The 26,807-nt window shown below is 40.0% G+C and overlaps 1 protein-coding gene across 16 annotated transcripts in view; it reads right to left on the bottom strand.

Moving 5' to 3' along the window:
- Positions 1–26,807, bottom strand: part of IQSEC1 (IQ motif and Sec7 domain ArfGEF 1) — a 466,480-nt gene that overhangs the window by 199,667 nt on the left and 240,006 nt on the right. The window contains exon 1 of one of the 16 annotated variants that reach the window (XM_077325631.1): positions 19,454–19,591. The exons of 14 other annotated variants lie outside the window; for them this stretch is intronic. Coding sequence is in view for 1 of the 2 variants with exons in the window: in XM_077325619.1 (XP_077181734.1) it covers positions 18,624–18,691 (68 nt within the window). In the remaining variant the exon portion in view is untranslated. Of the gene's footprint in view, positions 1–18,623; positions 18,815–19,453; positions 19,592–26,807 lie in introns of those variants that run through there. One more of the 16 variants, XM_077325619.1, reaches the window with a different exon arrangement.

Here is a 26,807-nt window from a genome sequence, read left to right as displayed (position 1 = left end):
GCCTCAAATCTGCAGAGAGTTGCAAAGAAGAAAGACACATGGCTTGGCTGTGTCTAACCCCCGGCCAGAGCAGTATTTTAAGTGAGAAGGGGCTTTTCTGTGGCCTCTCTGTCAGCCAACTGTTTGGCAGAAGGGGAAAGTCCCCCCTCAAAAGGAAGGCCCTCAGGCTCCCCTGTGTTGCTCTCTGAAGGAAAATGCCTCCCTCCCCTCAGTCAGGGCCTGTCAGAGGCTCTTTTGCAGCAGGTCTGAAGGGATGCGGGGGAGGCAGCGCATTCAGCAGCCTCCTGCCAGCTCTTTCAAGTTTCTGAGGCAATTTGCGATTGGACATGACTCATCCCTCTTGGCAGCCCTACTGTCCTCCTCTCCCCAAGGTGGTCAGGAGCAGACTGACAGCCAGACTGGGCTGGGTGAATGGAATTTTGGTTTGTCCTGGTGAGGGGCCAATCAGAAGGTGCTTCGTGCCTTCCGTTTGGCCCTTCCGCTTGTCAGTCTAGGGCCAAGGAGCCAATTGTTGCCATCACCCATCACGGACTGAGCCCACCCCAACACCCCTTACTGAGGGAAAAGATAGCCTTGGAAGGTACCTCCTGGGTCATCTAGTCCAACCCCCTTCAATATGCAGGACACTCACAACCCTGTTCCTCATCCACTGTAAACTGCCACCCCGACCCACCCCAAATAAATATTACTACCAGTTGACTGACCCACCCTAAATTCATCTTTTTCAAAGTCTTTTAAAAAAATCTTTTTAGATATGGATCCCAGTATTGTTCTTGTTGACTCTCTTTTGCATTTACAGAGATAGTTTACTTTTTCTTTTGAATATTCAAAAACATTTAACCTACTGATGCCTCAATTGATGTAATTTTATCGGTATCTATTTTTATTTTTAGAATTTACCAGTGGCTGCTGCATTTCCCACCCTTGGCTTATATGTGAGTCAATACGTTTGCCCAGATTTTGTGATAAAATTGGGGGCCTCGGCTTATATGCGGGTCAGCTTATATGCAAGTATATATGGTATATATGTGTGGCCATAGTTATTCAAATTATAACAAATACAGACTCAGCCATAAATAAGCTTAGCTTTAAAAAGCAACTGAAACATAGAAAGTCTGAACATACACTTTAAAAAGTCATTACATGTCAGCAGTTCTTCTGTAGAAAATACATAACCAGAGATTTTTTACCTTTTTCCAGAGTACCCAAATTTATCAAGGAACTCAGTATTTATGTTTTGAATAAGATCTTGAACTATCAGCATATTGATGCAGTTATTTAAATATGTTGAGCATTGAGAATTCATTGGATTTGAACTACATGGCAGCTGTGCTCAGATTCAAGCTCATGTCTTTTGTCTCTTTCTCCCGCCTCCCCTTGTGAATTAATTATTATGGAAAAGATGAGCAGGCACAACTGGCAGGCTACTGGGTAAATGGCACCACCTTCAGTCTTTCCAGACCTTCAGAATTGTTCATTCACATGGTATTGTTTTCTTATATACTGCCCCCCCCACAAAAAAATCCATCCAGATCCCTAAAGAGGAACAATATTTAGCACTTACAAAACAGATTACTTCTTCCTGACTTCCACCTACAGACTTTGATATATTGATCCTCCTGTACTACTGATCATCAACAATTAAAAGATGCAAGTAATTTTGTATAATTGCCTCCCATCTCAAATAATTAGCTTTCATCTCCCCCAGTTTAAAATTCTTTATTATTAGTCCAAGGGTTCAGTAATACATTTACAGATTTCTGGGAGATGACTGTCTTTTTAGTATGATAATATATTTTCTATAGACAAGCTTGGTGCTTGATGGAAAGCACACACAAATGTCTACATGGTCCTAATTTGGCTGAAATCTGACAGTAATGTCCATAACTTTACCATCTTGTAAACTCATTAATTAGTCATATATTTTGAATGTTGTAGCAAGTATTTTTCCTACAATATACAAAAACAAAGAAGAAGTAATGAATGAGACCCCGTGGATATATATTTATCAGTGATGCTGGCTCAATGAAATCTCACCTCAGTTTCTGGAGTTAGGAGTAAGGAAAGGCTGTTTATTTCATGGGCGGATTTGTCTGGCCACTGTAAAACATGAGGCTGAACTATATGGAAACTTTGTCTAGTCCAGCGTTTGTCATCTTTTTTACTACTGAGAAACCCCTGAATTACTCTTCAGGCTTCAAGAAACCCCAGAAGTATCACAATTGTCAGAATGTGTTTGGAAAGCATAGCAGCATATATGCCCACCTCAGGCCCTTCTCCTTCCCATCAGCAAGGCTTCTGAAACTAGCTTTATGGCAACTTTTCTTGTGTTATGGAACTGGAGATGGTCTTTTTTGATGCATAAATGTCAGCATGTTTTTGATCTTCTCCCCTTTTCTGCTCACTGTCCCTCATCTACCAAAGGGAACTCGAGCACCTGCGAGTGATACTCCACTTTTGTCAGTGATCACATGAACATGCCGTATGCCCTGGCATCAGAGCCGACTGGAAAGCCAGTTTGGTGTAGTGGTTAGGAGTACGGACTTCTAATCTGGTGAGCTGGGTTTGATTTCCCGCTCCTCCCCCACATGCAGCCAGCTGGGTGACATTGGGCTCGCCACAGCACTGATAAAGCTGTTCTGACCGAGCAGTGATATCAGGCCTCTCTCAGCCTCACCCACCTCACAGGGTGTCTGTTGTGGGGAGAGCAAAGGGAAGGTGACTTTGAGCCTCCTTCGGGTAGAGAAAAGTGGCATATAAGAACAAACTCTTCTTCTTCCTCCTTCTTCCTTCTTCCGCTTCCTCTTCTTCTGTATTGCTATGTAACTTAGTAGAAATTACCCTGTGGTATTTATGGCATTTCCTCCTTTTCGTGAACACTCCTGAGACTACAAAGCTCTACCCCTGATCAGTGACCATGGTGGTGGGGCCTTGTTTGAAAGTTTATCAGGCTGGCAAAGTGGAAGGGTCTGAAACGCCAGTTGCAAGTTGCAGGAGAATGAGGAAGCAGAGCTGCTTCAGGCTATGGGCAGAGGCTCCTGTTTTTGGCTTACCAGTGATTAAAAGAACTTTCACGGAGGAAGGGATGGTATGGTAGGGGCTTTAAGTTTGCATGGGAGCCTGTGGTCTGCTGTGGTCCATCCTGCCTACTCTCTATGATGAACAGTATACCTCAGGGGGAAAGGTGGTAGTTTTGGCATTCAGAAGCCTTTGTGTCCCCACAGAAATCAGACATGTGTAGCTTGATGTATGCAGACTCAGAATCTCTATCTTAAAGATACTGACTGCAGCTCTGGCAAAGATGCAATTGAAGTGCTAATTGAGGGCAAAAGTAGTTGCAATGTAATGTCATTGGCTAGCAACAATACTCCTGAGTTAACAAAACTAGCTTCTCTTTGGAACTCTATCAAGCACGTAATTACTTGCAACAGCAGTGTATCTCTGGTCAGTGACCATGGGGGTGGGATTGTTTGATAGTTTATCAGGCTAGCATAGTGGAGGGGTCTTCCCTTTGCCACCTTGCATTGGTTCGGCAGCTATTTGAAAGGAAAACTCTGTGTGTCCCCAAGGAAATTTCTCATTAGGTCTACATGTCCATGAACTACAATTCCCATGAGGCCTGCTGGCAGCATGTGCCAGAGTGGTGGTCAGGTGACACTGCAGCACAACAGAAGATGTTTCCCCTTCCAGAGTTATCGTTGGAACTTTTTGAGGTGCATAATCACTGAGAAAAATCACATGTGGGGAAAAAAGCGGGGAATCAAACCCGGCTCGCCAGGTTAGAAGTCCGTACTCCTAACTACTACACCAAGCTGGCTCCAGTGCTCATGCATATAAGGAAATCACTGACACACTATGTTTTAATTTCTTAGCTGCCCTGTTGGTCTTTGTGAGGGCACAAAGGCAGGATATAAATTTTGTAAAACGAACAAACAAACATTTCCCTTCCATTTCTCCTCTATTATCCAGTGGCTGAATATGTGAGCTGCAGCTATTCCATAACACATACAATGTGATAAAATATGAAACCAAACATTCTAAAGTTTTGGTCTGTTTAAGAAAATGAATATTTAGTTTACTAACAATCTTTGCTTCTGGAATCAATGTACATCAATAAAGTGCATCAATAAAGCCTATCAATATATAATGGTATGCAGTGATCCTTATTGTTTAAATAGATTACAATTTTTTCCTGATTTGATTAGCAGACATTGGTGGGTATGTGGAGGGATTGGTGTAATGGGAGTAATTTTGTTGGATTTTTCTGTAATGTTTGGTTTTCATTTCCATTAAATGAATAGGCATCATTCACATTACTGCAATCAAGTTATGAATTAATATGTATAGAGACACCTCTGAACCCCTCTTGCCTAGAAAACCCTATGGGGTTGTCATGTCAGTTTTGACTTGACAGCAAAAACAAAATGTTACATTATAGGCTATATAATGAAGCATTTATGACAAAATAGTCAAATGACTGTACCCTGCAAGACCACTGTCTCTAATGATCCCTACCTGCCTTTCGTCAAGACAATATTCCTTCCATTCAAACCGCCGAAGCCTGGATAAAAATCATTTTTCCCATCTGCCCATCTCAGTGGTCTGTGAATTATAAACTGGATGAAACCCAGTAAACAACCAATGTATGCTCTTACACTGAAAAAGGTATCCACTTTCTAATGAGATATTACTTGCCACATTTCATTAGCTTTCTAGGCAATTAGGCCTATTGACATACAATAGCTTCATCTGTCAACAAAAGGTCAGGATTTAACTTGTTATAATTTTCACACAATCATTACACAACATCTCTACTAGTCTTAAAACCTTAAAATCAAACCCAGGAATATCATCAACATGAAATACAAACTAAGCAGCTCAAAGCTATGTTAAGTGAAATGATCCTCAGACCAGAAAAATATCATAAAATGTTTAAAAGACATAACCTCTAAGTTAAAAGTCTTGGTGAGGTTTATCCTCATGCAGGTACCAGGGAAGCCCCTTGGGTACAGGGCATCTATATACCTAAAATCATGACCATACACCCTGACAAAATGCTGAAAGTCATGAAGACTCCTATTGGTGGAATCTCTCCCACACAGGGCCCACTGCTACTCTTGCTCAGGATTCTGCACCCCTTTTTCCCTTCAGGCCTGCTATGAAGGGAGCCGCTAACAGCCCCTGACTGAGGCAAGGGACACTTTCCCAAGAGCAACGCAGGGGAGTCTTTTGAGGGGGCACACTTTCTCCTGCTGCCTAAAGGTTGGCTGACAGGGAGGCCTTACTCACTTTAAATACTGCTGTGTCTAGCCTTGCTGCAGAAGGGAAGATACAGCCAAGCCATCTGTCTCTTCTCTACCGCTCTTTGAACATTTGAAGCCTACTGCAGAAGGAGATGAGCAATAATTCCAGGAGATTTCCATGCCCTGCCTGGAGTTGGCTACCTTTGAGTTGGAAATATTCTTTGAAAATGGGGCCTCAAAAAGGTATAATGCCTCCACAGCCACCCACCCACCCACATAGTACCACTAATCTATTTCAGGTCAAGAAATTTTTGCAAAGAGGAGATAAGGTTGCCAGACAGATGTAGGTTCATGTTCTAGAATTTCACACTTCCTAGGTGTGCTTGAAGTCAATTTGGATCAGGACTGTTGTGCAGAGAGACTTCCCCTTAGGTTGCCAGCTTCAAATAAGGCACAAAACCCACACCAAACCATGAGCTAGCGCCCACTGTACACAATGCGCTTTACTACTAATTTCAAAATAAATAATGTTATGCGCTAGACTTAGTGCTCCATTATTATTGCTTTTTCAGAACAAATGTATTTTACAGATATGCATAGCTGTTTTAATTGTTATAATTAGAAGCTAAACAGCAACATCATTTATGTATGCATATGAGTGCTGACTTTGTACATTCAGTCCTCTCCATCAATCATGTTTTCCTCTATACTGATGCAGTTTTATTGTAGGCATTAACTGAATTCTCACAAAACAAGCTCTGGTCACTCAGTATTTGCTATTTTATTATATCCAGAGCTTGGGCTTTAGGTTACCACATAGTTAAACATATTTAATAGATATTTAGAATATAACTAAAATATTCTAATACCTAAATTTAAGGAAATTAAATGGGATTAGCCGGCTACCAATAAGTATGCATGTTATTGCTCAGACATGATTAATCTAATCAGAATATGTCTTTTTGTAACCAGAGCAATTTTTAGAAAAGTTTCTATTGTTTCGTTGTGAATCATGGAACATATATATATATATATATATATATATATATATATATATATATATATATGTATGTATGTATGTATGTATGTATGTATGTATGTATGTATGTATGTATGTATGTATGTATGTATATATATATATATATATATATATATGTATATATATATGTATATATATATGTATATATATATATGTATATATATATAGTCATTCACTGTGCTTTGTTCTGCATAGTCCTTGTATGGTCTTGGTATGCTGATAATTATATGCTAAAATCACTTTCAATTTAGTCCAGGAAGAGTGATTGTTGTTTGGGTACCACTGACTAAGATTGCAGGGTCTAACCTCTACAAATGAATGAACCGTCCAGCTGCCCCACTCAATTTGACAGTTCCCTCTGGAGGTCCAGATAGGGGATCAAAATTCAGCACATCATTCCTTGGTGATTTGTTTTTCCATAATTTTTCTAACCATAAAAAACTTAATCTTCAAGGGAAATTCAACCAGTCACATGTACTACTACTACTACTACTACAACTACCACTACTACTAATTTGAAAGTGATATTAATGGAAACAACAAAGCAGTTTTCTCACCTGCTAGTAGGGTCCACTGGTAGGAATGCATCTAACAGAACCCACATAATGAATAAACTTAAAGGTGGGTTATTTTGGTGAACAATTTCATTGCTATTTGATCAATCTAAAAAAAAGTGTAATAACCATCATCAGGACCTCTGGGGTTGTAATTTTGTCAGTTCATAGCTTTACATTCTATGTGTTTGTTCTTCTTTTATGATCTTCTGTCAACATGTATTTTGTGCTAATGCAGACATCTTGGAAAGTGAAGCCGGACTCCTCAGTAAGGGGTTTAATGCCTGGCAATAAATCACTACAATGGCCGGTAACTGTGATCCATATATCATCATCTGTGTGCTTCCACGTTAATCAGGCATTTTGTTGAAACACAGGCTGCACTGGGAAGTATGGAGCAGTTTATGTTTGTTAGGATAAATTTAGCAGTCTCATATACAACCCACTGAAAAAACTTTCCTTAACAAACCAACTTTAAATAAAATATATAGAAAAGAACTATGTATTTCTGTATCCCTTGAATGAAAGTTGAATGAAAGTTCCCAACTTCAGTTTGGGAAATTCCTCAAAATTTGGAAATGAAGCCTGGGAGTGGGTTGTTTGAGAAACAATGGGACCTTGCAGCCATGTTCTGCAGAGAAACTATAGATTGAAGATTGTAATTCTGGCATTTCTCCTTAGAAGAAAAAAGTTTTAAAACATATTTTGCTAGCTTTTGCATTCAATGCCCTGTCCCAAGTTATGATGGCATTCTTACCAGTTAAGCAGATTTAGGTAAACCTGTCTTCAACTATGGGAGCCTTAGGGTAATTACCAGTTTTCCTCTGATACTCCCCCAATGTATTCCACACTGATCCTGGAGAAATTTTTAAGTCATGCATCTTCCATATGTTACATATGTTTTGAAGATTCTCTCCCCCCCCCCCATAAGAGTTTTAGTAATATGCCGAGCCTCTTGTGGCACAGAGTGGTAAGTGGCAGAAATGCTGTCTGAAGCTGTTTGCCCATGAGGTTGGGAGTTTGATCCCAGCAGCCGGCTTAAGGTCGACTCAGCCTTCCATCCTTCCGAGGTCAGTAAAATGAGTACCCAGCTTGCTGGGGGGTAAACGGTAATGACTGGGGAAGGCACTGGCAATCCACCCCGTATTGAGTCTGCCATGAAAACGCTGGAGGGCGTCACCTCAAGGGTCAGACATGACTCAGTGCTTGCACAGGGGATACCTTTACCTTTACTAGCAATAGTAATATGCCTCATCCCTTGAAAACAACAGATTTATAAGTTATAGCATGCTATACCTAATGAATGTCAGAGATTTATCAGTGCTAAAGACACATGAAAAACTCTGCTGGCTGGAATTCTGTTTGAAGTAACTGTTTCTGAGCATGAGGAACGACATAAGTAATCTTTTATGAACAGTAAGCTAATGCGATTGATTCTTATGTGCACTATGTCTTCTTTATGCCTGACCTGCCTCACTTTTAACACAAGCCCCTATAAAAGCACAATGGAGCCAAATGTTGCTGACAGCAACATATGAAAAAAATGTATTAATCAGAACAATATCCTCAATAGACCAAGATAAGTAGGTTAAAAAAATTAAATTCAAACTTCAGCTAATCTTGTTCTGTGATAAATGACCCCTCCTCTCTCATTAAAAGCTGAAGCTCATTTACATGTTGCATTTACCACAACTTTCCCCCCTTATATTTGCTGAAGTTTTACTTATATGTAACTACATCTTGGTGTATTGGCGCCTTGAGTTCTTAGGCCCTTGATCATTTTTTTGCTTGTCTCTTGCTGTAGCTACATATTTAAGACCTTCCCTAATAAGTGACAGGAGCCAAACTACATCAAAATGGCATGGGAGAGAGCAACTCATACTATAAGATGAATGGATGCAGGCAATCAGGGGAAAGATTTACCTGAATCTCTATGCTAATTTTTGCCTTGTGGAAAGCATCTGAAGGAAGTCGTCCCACTTTTAGAGCAGGTTATTCCAGACAAGTATAGGGGACCCACAAGGACTTGCAATGGGCATCTTGTTTCCACCTACTCCAACTTTTTCATCTTTTCCTTCTGTGAAGCCACTATAGCTTGTTCTGCTTCTTTCTCTACTTCCGACCCACAAGCCAGCTTACCTTTATCTGCCCTGATCTTCAGCTCTCCCTCCTGGCAACTTCCTTTTGATTACTGTTCTCTATTCTAGGTGCTGTTGCATGAGTCCAGACACCGGGGCGTACCCAATTGTGGAGTGGAGAACCTGCAAGATTTTCAGGGGGCCCTCTTCCTCGAAACCTCCATATCCTCACTTTTCCATACTTACTTTTTCCTTCCTTCTCACCTACCTACCTTTTATTTGACTCTCATCTTCAGCTATACTATTTGTTTCCCAGTTTTTTCCAAGATGGGGACCCAAACAGCTTACAGCATTCTTGTCTTCATTTTGTCCTTACAACAACCCCATGAGGTAAGTTAGGCTGAGAATTGGGCCAAAAACTGTAGGTAGACTAAGTTCACCCCATGAGCTTTCATGACGGACCGGAGATTTGAACGTGGGTCTCCCTAGTTCAAAACCCTAAGCAGTATATTTATTTATTTATTTTAGATTTTTATACCGCCCTTCCATATGGCTCTGGGTGGTTTACATATAATATCATATAACATGATTACATAGAACATTGCAACAAATATAACAAATATTTATATAATAATATATAACAAATATAACAATCATAACATGTCACCCAGAACAATATTTAACAGGAACAGGAATACTGACACAGCTTTCGGTTGGTCAGATTCTTTGCTCTTGTTGCCTGAATGTGTCGTACAATCTTGAGTCTCTTTGAACCCTGGAACAGACCAGGGATTTTTCTCCTATATTCTATTGGCTAGTAATTTAGGACTATCATATTTTCTTTGCAAAAGCCCTTGTTGATTGTAAGGAATTGTGTAATAAATGCTTTCATTAAAATGTGCTACTGTAGATACCTGGATTATATATTTAGGAATGAAGAAAATCTGTACAATGAACACTAAAATCCTATACAGTTCTTGAAAATTGAGAAGGCCAAAGATTAAAAGTAGCATTTTCTGATGAACTTTGTTATTTTTAATTTAATATAACCTCTAAACTTAATATAGAAGTTTATATTTAATTAACTTCCAGAGTTTAGCAGCTTTGGGAATTCTACACGTTCCCTGGAAACCAACACTGGAATGTAATAAAGTTGTAAAAAATAGCCAAGATGAAATCAAATGCTGGAAAACCAGCTTGTTTGGGCTTGTTCAGCTTATTCTTTTCCTTCAACACGACTGGCAGTATAAGCAAAGCTAGCAGGAAAGAGCCCTATCCTTAGATAAAGAAAGCCACGTAACCAGAAACTTCATGATGAATATTTCAAAACACATCGCCTAAAAGGTCAATAGGACATTGTTACAGTGGACTTAGTTTCTAGTTTACTCTAAACTTAAACCATCTTATCCTTTTATTGCAATGGGTGCTACATTCAAAGATATCTAGCAGTGCAACATCATCTCTAAATATTTAAGGATCTAAGTAAAACTGAATACTTTACAATACAATGACAACTGAATCTTTACCAAGGATTACCATGCCATATAAGGCACTTTCAGATATTGTGTCTATATGAACTAGGAGTCCACCATCTGTGTATATATGGGAAACTGGTCCCTTTGATACACCTAATACAGAAAATTATCATTTCTTGTGAACTCAGCAGTTGTGGGTTTTTCCATATTATGGAAGCTGAATGGGCACTGGAAAGCCATCTGTTTCCAACTCATACTAAAAAACTACCGCATGCTTATATTCATGTGATTGCTGGAATCTAGTTTACATAGACATCCACACATCAGTTCCTCTAAACATACTACAAGAATATGTTTAGTAATTGTATGTCATAATTATAAGTTTTTTATAATCAAACATTTATAACATCTGTAGTAAAAGTCTTTTTTCCCCTTACCCTTTGAATCCATGTCTCTAATTCACATATTTTATCTCATCGCACTTCCAAAGAGTTCAAGGGAATGGGAGTCAGCCTGAGACAGAGTGACTGATCTGCAATCATTCAGTAGGCTTCATAGTGAAGTGGGTATATGGATCTGATCTTAGTCCAACACCTCCAGAACCTCACTACATTGGGCCTCTTTCCATCCTTTAAAAATCACAAAACTGTAGATCTAGGATACAAACTGGGAGATATATCGAAATTCCTTCTTTCCACCATACTAGAGATAATGATTGCTTCCTATGCATAATGGGATATTACCCTTCTTTCAAGAAAAGGCTGGAGATGCTTAAGCTTCAAGTAGTAGATTGCACTGGATGGTCTACAGATTCTCTTTTACCTATATAGTACTATGTCCCAGTTAACTTAGCCTTAGTTTCATGTTCATGTAGGTGTCATAATATAGACAAAGGCTTTGTGCTTTATTGTTGTAGTTCAGAGTACTGCTGGACTGAGTATTCCTAGAGGGCCAGAATTCGTCATCTTCCATCCTTTTTTTTTTTTTTTTACATATAAGGACCCATTCATTTTTTACACATACATGATGCAGAGAAAGAGGACTGCCAACAAAGCACAAGCTGTACCTTTCCTCCTGGATGCTCCAAGACTCATAAATATTTGATTAAGACTATAACAAATTGGCTTAACCCTGAAAAAGTCGTGATGGGGCCCCATCTGGTAGATGAGTCTATGTAGATTGAGACCATCTGGGATTTGAACTTTCTACCTGACCCGTGGCTGGACAGTGTTTGTTGTCCTAATTGTTTAATTAGGAATATCTATGCTTCAAAGAAGGAGTAAACATGACCCGACCCCCAGGCTCTGAGTTGAGACCTTGCCATGTGTTTTATTCCTTTCAAGAACTAAACAAGCTACATAGAAAGCTATATAAATTAACTGGATCCAGGATAATGGTACCAAGTATTTCCAAGGAACTGACATAAATTGGTTTGGAAAAGTTAGCACATTTCCCTCACACAGATAGAAAAATATTGAGCAAATATATGTGCATTCTAATACCAAGAATGCTCTGAATATTCTGTTATTAAGGTAATTGCCAACAAATAAAAAAAATTCTGTGTAAAATTGCATGGTATATCACTTAACTAAATAGGGATCAAGTACTTGATAGCTTTAACATTTTAATTGTTTTATTTTATTAATGTATTCTGACAAACTGATAATTTGAGCTAAGGACTACTTATATTAATAGGATGGAAGGAATTGGTGACCCAATAAACTGTTTTATTAACATATGACCCTTAAAACCCTAAAACTGACATAGAGAATCACTTGCCAGTTAGGGTGTAACTATTTCCAAACATTTAATTTTAGAGCTGAAACACATATTGCTGTTTTAACTACTATAAGCAAGAAGGGAACAAGTTATTACATTTTTTGAAATCCAAAGTCTACTAACAATGCAGCGGCTTAAGATATGCAAGCAAATAAATAGATAAAAAGATACAAAGCCCAATTTAAGCATGAATGAAGAATCATTTAAAAATGCTATTGTCAGAAATTTTCCAACAACCCCCAAACAGAACTAAACTTAATTTTTTAAAGTAACACTGACCATAAGCTTTATAAAATATACTTTGCATTCTGTTCTCTATTAAGCAAAAACGGCTATTACTGATAGCCCTTTCTCAATATATGGTGACTCAACCAATATCAAACTAAAAAATTAACCCTGAGACAAACTGAAGCAGTTTAGGAATACTGCTAATCCTAAAAAAGGATTCATAATCTCTTCCAATTAAGTAGCTGATATCTTTAAACAGACAGCGGTATTCACCAGCTGCTAACACGCTAGATTCTGTAAGAATCTTGCTGGATTCAAAATGTCAAAATATATACATTTACAGTTAAAACACTTTTTCTTTATAAATTGTCTTTCATTTCATTGACTCAAACAAAGCTATTTAGCTGAAAATTTAGGCACAGACATAACTTACCACTTTTAGATGTCATGGAGATCAGTAATAACTATGACTTCTTATATTTGATAAACAAATACCCCCAAAAATAGCAGCACAAATGAGAGAAATGGCAAATTGGTCAGTTTTACAGTCCTGAACAATGCACTCTAGAAGAACTTAAAGCAGTAAAACAAAAAAGTGACACCAGCAAGGTTCTTACTTAGTGCTGTTCCCATGCAGCATGCAGCATGCCTAGCTCAGAGAAATATTTTGCATTGTAAATAGACTGAAAACAGCATTAACACACCAGATATAAGAACAACTCTCTTGTCTCAAGTAAACACATTCATCCCACTGCTCAATCAAGTAACAGTTGTGCCTCTGTGTCAAGAAGCTCTTCTAAAGGAGTTGTGTAAATAAATAATGAAACTGTTTCTGTTAACTTCTCCAGGCAGACTAGATTGGGTTTCTAAAGTCTAGTGTTTCACTGCATACTGCCAATTCTCCATTTCATGAAAGTGCAGATCTTTAGCATAATTTAGATCCAAAGAGTGGTAGTATACACAGAAAACGTCCGCTGAGAAAGAAACCTCAATTAGATCCAATATCAGAGGAGATTCCATGGCTCAGCGGCCCACATGGGTGCTTCAACATTCCTTTGAGGGAAAAAAGAAAAAAAATTATCTGAAAGAAAAAATTTGTGTATGCCTTTGAGTAAGGTCTTTATTGAAACAAGATAATATCTGTATTTTCCTTAGTGTCATAATATGTTATGATTGTCATGCAAGTTTGTTCTTTGGACAGATATGGTATTGTTAGTGAGAGGGTTGGGAAATTCATAGAGATCTGGGGAGGATGCCTGGGGAAAATAGGTTTGGGAATAAGGAGGAACCTTAATAAGGTATAATGCCATAGAGACCATCCACCAATGTAGCCCTTTTCTTTAGGAGAACTGATCTTATTAGTCTGGAGATCTCCAGGTCCCACCTGATGATTGGCAAGCCTAGTTGATTGGCATATTTGATAACTGTTTGTCTTGGTCTACAGTTATATGTGATACTTCCATGAGAAATGCATCCCTTTCTATATGAAGCCAAGATAAAATCACATTTTAACTTGGAAATAAGGAATATTACTGCCATTCTGTGTCTAAGGGCCAATCATACATAGAAAAAGTTCTGTTATGCTAGCTTTTTAATTTCATTACACTCTCCATCAAAGTCCATGAAGCAGAACTAGGCAGCACACCTAGTTACCAGAAGCTGTTCTTCCTTAAAATATAAAAAAAATTAAGACCACCACTGGCTTTTATTTCTCTTACATTTAGCTGACAAAATTTGTATCCAGTACTACCAAAGAATATGTGAGACTCTTTTTTCTAGCAGTAAAATTATTTTAAACAGCATAGCTAATAAAGAAGAGGACTGAGGCTAGATGGAAAAAGTGTGTAGAGGAGACAGAAAGAGTCATGACAACTCTCAGACTGAAAGAACAAATGCTTTACTCTTTCCAGATGTGTGAAGTGTGGAAAGCAAACCATTGACTCGTTTCTTCCATTCCCTGAAAATGGAACTTAAGACGCAAGCATAAAGCTATGTATTACTCTTTTGTAAAACCTGCAATTTATTCCCTGTGGCTTGTGGATTTGCTGACTAAGACAGCTCAGTCTGCTTTTTAACCACTAAACCAAATCTTGGGAATAAATTTCTTTGGGACATGCTATGAAAACATGTGAAAATTAATAGCTAATTGAGTTTTCCCCACCCAGAACCATTATATTACTTGTACTTCTGAGGCTATTCAGCCATGGGATTCACTGCATAAGAAGTAACTGCTATACACACACACTGTGAAATCCATCTATCAATGCACAAGCAGCCTTTGATTACAATTCAACTGAAAATATTCATTTCAGCAGAATCTATGCTTCAGTATTTTAATAGACGTGCATAATCAAGACCATCCTTAGTAGAGCAAATTAGTCATTTTGTGTTGACCGGCAACTAGAAAAACCACAGCTATGTGTCTGAAGTCCAACCACTTTGTAGACAAAATTCAGAGTATCTTGTGACTAGATCTGCATGTCCACTTGTTCCTTTTTGAAAGATCCAGTATTCTATCGAAAAATAATTTTGAAACATATGGGCATTTTAAATAAGATTTCTAATCCAACACAAGGAACTGTTGCTCAGAGATGAAATTAAGAGACTGTTACTGAGTGTATAGGCACTTCTTGCATTGGAGCTCTTCAGCAGATTCAACAGGTTTGCATTATGGCCCAAAGCCAAATCAGAAATATGCAAGAAATGGGCATCAGGGAGATATATTTGGAGTCCTGACAGGCATTTCCAATAGCCACTCTGGGCAATTACTTTAAAATTCTGTTTATATGATTACAGTTCTGTTAAAACGTACTTATTGGATACCACTTTGGTACAGGAGCAGGTGGCAGAGGTGTTCAATTTCTACTTTGGTCCCCAGGCAGTGTTGGGCAACCAGAGGGAAGATTGTGGGTAGAGATAGGAGGGCACAACATTGGCTATAGCACCATGCCATCTCCAGTAAAAAACAAAATGGACGTGACATAGGTAGTTCCAGGAATTACTGGAGCCATCCTGGTAAAACTACATAGACTAGAACTCCAGGACAATGGGAGTGGGGGATTCCCTACCCTCAAAGGGAGATTAGCATTCCCACTTTAACTGTCCATTGATTAGGTCAATGGTAAGAGAAAGAACATATGAAAAATGGAAGACAGCCTACCCTTGTCCTTGACCCGAAAATCACAGCTGGTGCAAAATGCAGTTGCTAGGGACCTCACAGGAACATCTGCGAGGGCCTACATCCAGCCTGTGCTGAGGCAGCAGTATTGGTTGCCATTTGTTGCCCGGATCAGGTTCAAAGTTCTGGTTTTGACCTTCAAGGGCATACGCAATCTGGGCCCCAAATATCTGAGGTACTGCCTATTGCCCTATGCACCACGCAGGGCTTTATGCTCTGTGAGCACTGATTTATTGGTGATTCCCAGCCTGAGAAAGGCACAGCAGGCTTCAACCAGGGCCAGGGCCTTTTTGGTCCTTGCCCTGACCTGGTGGAATGAGCTCCAGGGTGGGTTGTGGGCCCTGCAGGAGCTTTCCACGTTCTTCAGGACCTGCAGAATGGAGCTCTTCTGCCAGCTCTTTGGTTGAGGCCAGGGCAATGAGGAAGATCATTGGAAGATCATGCCCCACCTCACAGGGCTGGTGTTAGATCCCGGGCATTGCCAGCTATCCTCCCTGATAGTGGGTATTAGTCTTAGGTGCGGGATTTATGTTATTTCGCCTGTTTGATGTGTATTTTAATATTGTATCGGTATGTTCTTTTAATGGGGGTTTTAACAGGATTTGTAGTGAGGACCTTGTGACCTGCCACGAGCCATTGTATGGGAGTGGTGGGATAGGAATCACATAAATAAACAAAGTGATCCATGATTCTAGTGATCAGAGGAGCAGGGGGATATCATCTCCTTGCTTCTGAAAAAACATATGGACAACTGTGATATACTTCTGAATAGATAAATAATATTACTAATGGTGGCAGCAACTGCAAGTAAGGGAACAACATTATATAATCAATTTTCATTCTTAGGCTGCAAGCTTTTCTGGGATTTACAAACCAGTTATCCATCCTTTGTAACCTGTTGGGTAGATTAGTGTTATTCACCTTGGGAGCTGTAGCAGATAGAGAATGTGGCTACTTATTTCCTGGCTAGAACCACCTATGTTAATCAGGAGTGGTTTAAGGATTTGCAGGGCCTGTAGCATCAGATCCAGTTTAAGGATTCTCAGGGCCTTAGCAGCATACAATTGTGGGGGGGGGGCAGCCAGACTAGAGTAGAGGGGTCACCCACAGTGGGAAGGAGTGTCAGTCCAGCTGCCCTTACAGAGTACAGGTGGGGGGTGGAGAGTGGCTATGGCCCTGATACGTAGGCGGAAGACACTGTGTGGGGCCCCAGTAAGTATGGAGCCCATAGCACGTGATACATGTGCTACATCAGTGGTCCCCAACCCCCAGTCCGGGGACTGGTGGCGGTCCGTGGTTCATTCGGTACCGGGCTGCAGCTCCTCCTCGTCCTCCTCCCCGGCTGCTGCCTCAGGGGCTGCCCTGACACTCTGCTGCCAGCTCACCTTTGGTGCTCTCCAGCGGACATCATGGTTGGGGCTCCCCCTCAGCATGGCACTGTGCAGCTGCTGCTGGCAGCGGCCCCCAGCGGGCGGCGGGAAGACAGGGGCACTGGCAGGAAAGCAAGTAGAGCAGGGGCTCAGGTGGCAGCAGAGACATCCCTCGGCAAAAGACTACCCCCCCCGGGCCTCAGTAAAATTGTCAAGCGTTGACTGGTTCCCGGTGATAAAAAGGTTGGGGACCGCTGTGCTACATGGAGACACAAGTCCTGATGCTAATCTATTCATGATGTAAACAACTTCATGTTGAGAACTTTAGAAATAAACTAGCAAATCTTATGAGGGTGAACTGTCATAAACGTGCAACAGATAGTTCTAATTTTGGAAGTGGACCCCAGAGGCCATATGATTTGCAGCCAGTTCTTCACAGTTATCTCATCCAACATATTCATAAATATGCAAAAAGAGAAATTATTTTGGATTGCACCACTTGCGACAGCTAGTGAAAAATATACCTCAAAGCAATAACTCTGAAATCACATATTCAAAGTAACATTTTAGCAATAAATAAAAATAAACTAAAATGCAAATAAATATTTGTGAATTGCCTAAGCAAAAAGAGAAGACCCATCTGAAATCCCCCAGAATGTCCAAACCTTTGACATTCCCTCAGTCTCTGTCTTGACACATTATTGTTCATGTGAATTGTACATATATTTTGAATATTGTTTTCAAGCATTATTAAAAGGTGAATATTCTTGATAATGTCATGGAAATTATTTTTTTACATGAATTAAGTATCAAGAAGTCTATCACTAAGGCTGCTGAATCTGACCATCCACCCCAAAGCTTTTTAATGCATTTTGAGTAAAAGCTCTTCAGTCATCAATCCTACTTTATTCAATTAATATCTGTTTATCGAATGGGCACCAGAGTTTTTATTAATCTTTTACTGACAAAGTCTCCCAGGCAAATGTTTTTCTTTTTCCTTACTGGCTGTAAAAGTTCATGCAGAAATTCAGGCTAGACGGTTTCTTTGGCACAGTGAATAATTATATACTGTGAAGTGCGGTAATTATTTAGATTACACATTTCCTTGAGGGAGGTTTGCATACAAAACATACCATTCAAAACACACAACCCTACTGCATTAAAAAGTCATAGGATGAAAGGAATAATGAAGTATCTCTCTAAGTCACTGTAAGTGCACACAATTAACTTGCTAAATACTGCCCTTTTCCAAATAGGCTTTGTTGAAATAGGCAGCATCAGAGAAAAATATTCAATATCCAAAATATGAAGTGCCCAAAGTGCCTTCAAAATAGTAAAATAGTAAAATATACGGCATTTAAAGATACAGAATATACAGATTACGACCTGGGTAATATAACAAAGTGGCATAATCAAATTGAGCTATTCCTACCACCCTTTTCCTAACTTCCTGTGCTCATGTCACACCACCTCAATGTGTAACATCTGAAATTCAGGGAAGAAAAACTAGTGCCGTAAAACTAGGCACACAATAGTTATTCATATTTAACTGAGTGTCTAGGTTAGAGAGAGTTTCCTCATAGCATAAATGTGCGAAGTCATAAAAGTCCAACACAGAAGTAAAAATTGCCAACAGCCTGAGCTTATATTAAAAGTATACACGTTTCAAGCAACTTTACCTGATTGTCCTGACTGAAATGCAGTATTTCCACATCAAATTCCACATTGCACTTCCATCTCCCTTCATGTCCTCTTCAGCAATATTACAAAAAGCAAACCTTATTCCAAATAATCCTTAGCCGGCACCAAACAAAAGTTAGCCAAGATTCAGGACGCAGACACACTCTGATTCACGATATCTGACGATTCCTCCAACCTCCTCTGACTTTAACTCTGTAATGCTGAAAGGGAAGCCAGCTTTCCCATTTGAGGTTTCAAATTACAGCTTTCTTCAGGATTTACAAGAATTGTTTACATTATTCACTAACTAGGAAAGATTCTTCAAGGCTGTTCAGAAGGTAGCTCATCAGTTACAGATTATTGAGTTATAAAGAGGAAGATACAGAATAGGTTGAACATAGGGGGGGGGGGAAGAAATTATTATTTTTTAAAATATCTATCTGCAGGGCTACAGAATATCATTTACTAGAACTGCAAGTGATTACCAAATACATTTAAATCACATATTTCAAACTGTATAAACTCCCAGCAGAGTAGATTTTAAAACACACACAACATTCTTGTCAAGTGTAATAAACATTTGAATGTCAAAAGAGCGGAGTCATTTTCCATGCTGAATGTGAACATAGACAGCAGCAAAAAAAATGTAAAATTCAAATAATATATTAATCCATTAGAGCACAGCACCTGAAATGAAAATTCTCTAGAAAGAGAGGAAGATATACAAGATGTACCTAATGTACATGATTCACATATACATTTTATTTAATACTGATGATAAAATAACTAAACAGAGAAAAAATGTTAATATCTTTATCACACGACATACCAACAATATATTTAACAGCAATAATCTTTGTGTTGCCTTGAAAATGGGCACCACTCTGCTTTCATGGATCCTTTTGCCAAAACAGACACCAGGCTGTGTCAGGAATTTTATCAGGCAGATATCCGTCTCTTCTTGCCTCATGTTGGGGTTCATAAGACAATGTCGATACAAAGTGAATGGAAAACCCAATCAGATTCCAATGGATGAAAGGGACTAAACTAAGCCTCCTTCTGCAAATGACAAAGAGCCACATTCATGTCACTCACAGAACAAGGATGTTTTTATGTTTTGATCCTTTTTTATCTGTTAAACAAAGCCCAATAGTTACAAAGCACAAAACTCATTTTATATGTTAAATTATTTGTCACATGTTATCCCAACTTGTTTTCATAACAAAACAACCATTTTCAGAACTGCTTGTACATTTGGCAAAATTACATTCTATTGGCATACAATGGACAATGCACAGAGGGGAAGCAGGAATGAATGTGCCTTACTCACAGCTAACATACCTGGTCTTGGAACACCTAGCCACAGTAATCCATGCAATGGTCACCTCTAGACTAGACTTCTATAGCTTGCTCTATACTGACTTGCCCTTGCCCTGGAAACTGTAGCTGGTGCAAAATGCAGCTGAAATGGTTCTCAAAAGAGCATCTTGGAGAGCCCATATTCAGCCTGTGCTGAGGCATTAGTTGCCAGTGTAATTCTGGATAAGGTTTAAGGGTTTGCTTATGACCTTAAAGGTCATTCACAGTCTGTGCCCAGCATATCTGAGATATCCCTTATCTCCCTATGCCCCTCGCAGAGCTTTCTGCTCTGTGAATGTTAACAGGTTGATGAACCATGGCCCACATGAGGTATGCCCAGCCTCAACCAGGGCCAGGGCCTTTTTGGTCCTGGCACTTATCTGGTGGAATGAGCTCCTGGATTAACTGAGGGTCCTGTTCGAGCTATCACAGTACCACAGGGCCTGCAAGATGGAGCTTTTCCATCAGGTGTGTGGTTGCAGCCAGGGCATACAAGATTTATATGGCCTCTCTTCCAAATTTCTGAACATCTAATTAACCAAATATCTTAACACCCACCTTAAAGCATGGAAACAGGTTAATCCAGTTGAGCTGAATGGGGTTGTCAGGAGGGAGGCTGGTGTTTCATTTTTGATTACTGTGTTTTATTGTGGTTTTATTATCCTGTTGTAAACCATCATAAGTCAGGTGGCCCAAGAGCGGTGGTCAACAAGTCCAATAATAAAATAAAAATATGCAGACCTCACAATCTATTTATATTTGCATTCACCCCACAATGGATCCAGATACAAGTAAGATCTTTCCCTGCATATGTGACCTAATGGTGTACAAGACAGCATGCATATAGTGGGGGAATTAGACAGTGTATGCTGTCCCAAGATAACCCATGAGGAAGACCCAACATGAGATGGATTGACTTAATAAAGGAAGCCACAGCCCTCAGCAAGAGCAGAGTAAGGCTGTGAATGATAGGACATCTGGACACCACTAAGTGATAAGGTTGCCCTTGGAGCCAGCTTGGTGTAGTGGTTAGGAGTGCAGATGTCTAATCTGGCAAGCCAGGTTTGATTCCACACTCCCCCACATGCAACCAGCTGGGGGACCTTGGCCTGACCACAGCACTGATAAAGCTGTTCTGACTGAGCTGTTTCAACCCCAACTACCTCACAGGGTGTCTGTTGTGGGGAGAGGAAAGGGAAGGCAAATGTAAGCCACTTTGTGACTCCTTTGGGTAGAGAAAAGTGGCATATAAGAACCATCTCTTCTTCTTCTAGTTGGAAGTAGCTTACAGCACTTGCACACACACACACACGGGTCCTGACCTGCTGAAGACCAAACATATTGTTAATGATTCTTCTTCCTAAGCATTCTATGCATGTGCAAACAATATACAGAAACAATCATTTCCTCTCATAAATAAGCTCATATTTTTAGCAGTTACAATAAGCTAGTCCAGCTTGTTTCAGACCACGTCAATCACGTCAGTCCCCAGATGTTTTCTAAAACACTCTGTCAGAAGTAATTTCTCTCACTCCCCTCCTTGGATATGCTCCAATATGAATTATCAACAGAATAAACTATGTTAATCTCTGCCTCTACTAGATCATCCAATACTTTCATAAGAACAGTTTATCAAGTTAACGACCTACAATATTAAGTAAAGCCAACAAGTGTGCTAATCTTTTTTTGGAGGGAGGGGGGAATGGAGCTGGTCAGGTCATAAAGTTTTGAAGACAACTGGTTTTCAAAAGAGTTTGTGCTAAACAATTATAGGACCAAATACAGTACAAAAGTTCTTCGAATTCTTCAATTAAAAATATTTAAAAAATTAGAAAAAGCTCAACTCACTGTAGAGCAAAAAGGTTTCTGAAAAGCTTTAGAACCAGAAACTTGTAATATGACTACAGTAAACAGACTAATTTGAGTAGGCAAATTCAACCCCAGTTAAAATGTTACCTAAATAGTATGGCAGCCACTGTAGTAGGGTTGCTTCTGAAGCTATTCCCATGCTACTGGAAAGGAAGCAATCATGCTGAATGAGCAATGTGAGTTTGCCCTACTGTATTAGTAGTCCTGGTATGAGAAGTAGTCAGTCAATCTGTTCATATGCTCTCTTCCCTTCAGATATTACCAGAATTATGTAGGAAGTAGCCATGCTGCAGCAAGATCACCCGTTGCCCAGGTTTTAGATGTATGGACAATAATGAGAAAATTCAGGAAGGCTAGATCTACTGAGCCATAGATAGGCTATAGTCATGATAGCTGAATGAAATGTTCATGTTCAGAGACAGTATCAGATGCTGGAGATAAGCAGAAGGGAGGGGATTTGCTGTCTTCATGAGCCAGAAGCATCTGGCTGGCCACAGGTAAACACAGAAGCAGATAGGTCTTAGATCTATTCCAAGAGTTGTCTTAATGTGGATAATGATCATGTAGTATAATATGCAGTTTTACTTCTTTTTTACTTCACTACAACTCTCAAGCTAGTCTTGCAAAAGTCTAATGAAAGAGGATCACTCAAGAAAGGCAGTGACACCAGTGCAAGCCCGGGTGCTGCCCTCCAGGCTGGAGGAGGCTGGGGCCCTCCTGGGAGAAGAGGTAAAGAGGGAGGGGGGAGGACTCTGTGCACATGTGTATGTGTATGTTGGGGGGGAGGGACTGGGGAGTATGTCAGAGAAGTAAGAGGGAAGGAGAGAGAGGGGAGGGGGAAGTGGGGAGGGAAGGGGTTTGCATGTGTGTGACAGAGGGAGGAAAGGAGAGGGGGAGGGGGATAGATTAAAGAGCTCCGGAGCAGGTATATGTCCCACATACCTCTGAGAGTCTGGGTGTCACTACTTTTATTTTCAATGATAGATTATCTGCATTATATGAAAAATAACATAACTGGCATCCCAAGAATAATTTCTACATGGTGCAAGTACACTACCATATCTTAAAGAAAAGGTATGTCCTAATTAGGGAAACCTCCCACCCCCAAATGTTAGTTCCTTGACACTGATTACTAGACATAAATTTACACGTTCTTATTATATAAGGCTAGGGTTGCCAACCTCCATGAGAGGCCTGGAGATCTCCCTGTATTATAACCAATCTCCAGACAACAGAAATCAGTTCTCATGGAGAAAGTGGCTACTTTGGAGGGTGGTCTCTATGGCATTGTTCCCTACTGAAGTTTCTCCCATCTCCGAGCCCTCCCCAAGCTCTACCTCAAATCTTCCAAAATTTCCCAACACAGATATCACAATGCTATCGAAAGAATTTTAAAAATGACCAAGGTATAGAAAAACAACAAGAGACAAAAATGTTCTGGTTTGACTGAATCCAATGTTGACAGCTGTTTCAGACTTAGTACATTGTTATATTTTCAGGTACTAGTGTACATTTTTAGCATTAGCTAAATATACAGATTGGCCACTTTCATAACCCAAGAACTAAGTACAGGGTCAGCAATGGCAAGGACTACACGTACTGTATTGCATGGGGAGATGCTGAACACTTTTACATTATTTATGTAGTTGCTCCGCATGTGCTAGTAGGAATTTTGTTTCGGTTGGCTGTCTCCCATGATTTTATTATGAAGCAGACTCCCTGTAGAATGTACAGCACATGCTGTAAAATCATAGAGAATGGTGGCATATGCTATAAAGGAGGGAAAGGAGGGCACATAAGCACCACTGTTCTACAGATGCAGTAAATTTTACCCAGCATTGGTTTCCCTGGAATGCCATATTGTAACCACAATGATGTACAATAAACTATTTTGTCCCACCAACAACTATGACAGTGAGTTCAGAATCAGACAACATCTTTTGGTTATTTTCTATCCTTTGGATCTATAGCACATTTCCATTACCTTCCCTTCCCAAGGGAAACTTATTTTTACAAACAAATATAGATCCAAATTTCATTTACCCTTAAAGATTTAAATACTAGGCACAGTTACATAGAAGTAAAAGTGGAATTTATGTCCAAATAAATACACCCACTAATCAGGCTGCAGGGAGGAAGAAGTTGACCTCTGTCTCAATTTTCCTCCAACCATTTCTGGCTTGAGGGGGGCTTCCTCCTTCCTTCCTTCCTTCCTTCCTTCCTTCCTTCCTTCCTTCCTTCCTTCCTTCCTTCCTTCCTTCCTTCCTTCCTTCCTTCCTTCCTTCCTTCCTTCCTTCCTAGCAAATGACTCACCGCTAATGGTGACATCAGAATTTCCTTGATTACTCTAAGCAATGTTAATGTTCAAACTGTTTTGAAGAGTTGTGCTGGGTGAGAGCTAGCAGAGGCAACAGAGGCCATGAAGTATTCATTCTTTGTGGCCTTCACTGCCATCTCATGAGCATTTATAGTGTCTTATAAGACAGCTTCATCATGAGTTTTCTGCCAAGCTCACTCTAATCGGCTCAGCTCCCATTTCCTTTGGCATAGCCCCTGGGTATACCAAGGAGCAGGACTGGGTTGAGAGGAGAGAGGATCTCAGGGAGCAATCTCATCAATGACTTCATAGAGACAGCTATGCCAGTCCTCTACAAGCTCATTGATTGTCACCAGAGGGCATGGATTCCACAGAGCCTTCTGCAATCCTGAGGGTTCCCTTAGTCTTTGGATGAGCATAAATATGCTGTCCATCTGAACAGAGTGGGGTGCTGATCCAACCATGGCACAGGTGTCACCTGTACTTTTGCAAGGAGCAGGATTTCTTCATGTGAACATTGAAGTCCCCACAAATTATCAATCTTGAGGACTGCAATGCCCAGACAACCACCTGCTCCAAGAAACTCAGCAGGGCATCTGCTGGCACATTCAGTGGATGATACACCATGCAGACAGCCAAACTCTCTACCATATCTTACATCATGCCAATTCCTGGTATTGTTGAGGTGGGTAATGCTCTGAAAGAGAAAGCCTCACTGACCAGCATCGCCCCTCCCTCTTTAGTCCGGTCTTAGTGGCTGAAGGGTGCTGAATCTAAGCCTCCCCAGGTCTGACGTTTTAACCACTAAAATCCCATAACTCTGATTTTTCTACCCTGCTGTTTTTCAGGCTGTGAAATATTTGCCTCTTTGTCCATGGAACAACTGTAGCAATACTTTTCTTGACAGTTATGTTGTAGTCCTTCTAAGATTGCCAAGCATTTAGACTGGAAAATGGTAATTATCCAAAAAGGCAAATCAAAAGAGCATCAACCCATGTTCCTGGACAAGTCACTATTCCTGTTCAGCCACACTAAGCCCCCCCCCCCCACACACACACTTTTACCATCAAGTTGCAAGTTTTACTGTCTGCATTTACTGGGATGCCAGGCTGCCTCTACCTTTGTTCACTCTGTAATACTATCTTCTTGGGTTATGAATGCTGGTTTCTACCCACACTTCAGGTGAGAATTTTCATTAACTATTCAGTTTTGACCTTTTCTTCTCCCTACATTAAATCTGCCAGGAAGATACCTTTTATGACAGATTTTTTAAAAATACCCTAGATATGAGCATGCATTTCTCATTTAAACCAGAGAGAAGCTATATATTAAAAAGTGCAATAATGAATAAAAGTGTTAAAAACCGTAAAGAACAAAAGCATTAAAAACTGACACAGCCTACAGGCTATCTCACTGGCACAGAAGTTCCAATGTGCCCTAGTTAAAACTAGTGAATCTCATGGCTTCATTAGCAGCCCCTGATGCAATAAAATATGGACTAAATAGAAGTGAGACCAGATGATAATGACATACATGATCTATAGCATCTGTGCCTTCCTTTCAAACTGCATCTAAATTAAGGCAAATGACTCCCCCAGTGGCCTCCATTGTGCAGATACAGTGTAAACATGATGGAGGCAGGCAGGGAAGTAATACAGGCCTCAAGCTTTTGTGTGACAACAGATAGAGAAGCAACTATTTTCTAAGCTACCGTCTGTCTCCACTGCATTAAACGTTTGTGCAATCAGTTATGTACAACCTCCACACAATAGAATGAAGTAAATGTTAGCCCAGCAGGACTTGGGAATGGAGCACATATAATAAAGAGCATATATTATCAAAGCACTTCAGAAAAAAGCTTTCTCATTGCAAGTGATCTCTCTCCCAATCATAGCACATAGAATACTTGTCAAAATGATAGCTGCCATGATATCCTGAGTCTAAAACCTGCATTCGTGGTATCTGCTGGAGGGGGCATTAACTTTCTTAATATGAGAGCAATATGTTAACATATTATAGCTGGGATGAGGATGGCTGGTAGTGGAGGGGCTGCTGTCAGAAAGATCTAAGTCTTTTCCATATTTTACACCTGGGTAAGCTTGGAAAGATGCTAAAGATTCAGACATTTCCACTTCCAGGAACCGAGTATTCTTGAGCCTGATATTTTTAATAAACTGTTAACAGTAATATTTCTCACTTAGATTGTTACATACCAGCTGTTGATGACACAGTGTAAGAGTAAAATGAAGCTTGGCTTCGTCATTATGCATACTACTCACAGGAAGGAAATGTCATATGCTTCTGCAATTTATTGCCACAATCCTTGGGTTTAAAGGACACACAAGTTCTTGTAGAGATGGAAAAGAATGAAAAAATAATTTGCACTTTTTGGGCTGCAGCAAATCCAAGAGCCATGTCCCCTGCACTCAGACAATCAAAGAGTACTGAAATCTATGCTCTCTCTAAAGTCCACTTTGGCTCTTCTTAATAGGTTTTACGATCAGGTGTAGGAAAAAAACACAATTCTTTCTCAAGATCTGCAAGTTTGAGACTCATGTTAAAGTGGTTAAAGTGTTGGACTAGGATCTGGGAAATGCAGGTTCCAATCCCCGCTGTGCCATGGTTGCCTGCTTGATGA

This window comes from Paroedura picta, chromosome 3 (genome assembly GCF_049243985.1).
Source record: "Paroedura picta isolate Pp20150507F chromosome 3, Ppicta_v3.0, whole genome shotgun sequence".
In the NCBI taxonomy this organism is placed as follows: domain Eukaryota; kingdom Metazoa; phylum Chordata; class Lepidosauria; order Squamata; family Gekkonidae; genus Paroedura; species Paroedura picta.
This window is presented reverse-complemented; position numbering and strand designations above follow the sequence as displayed.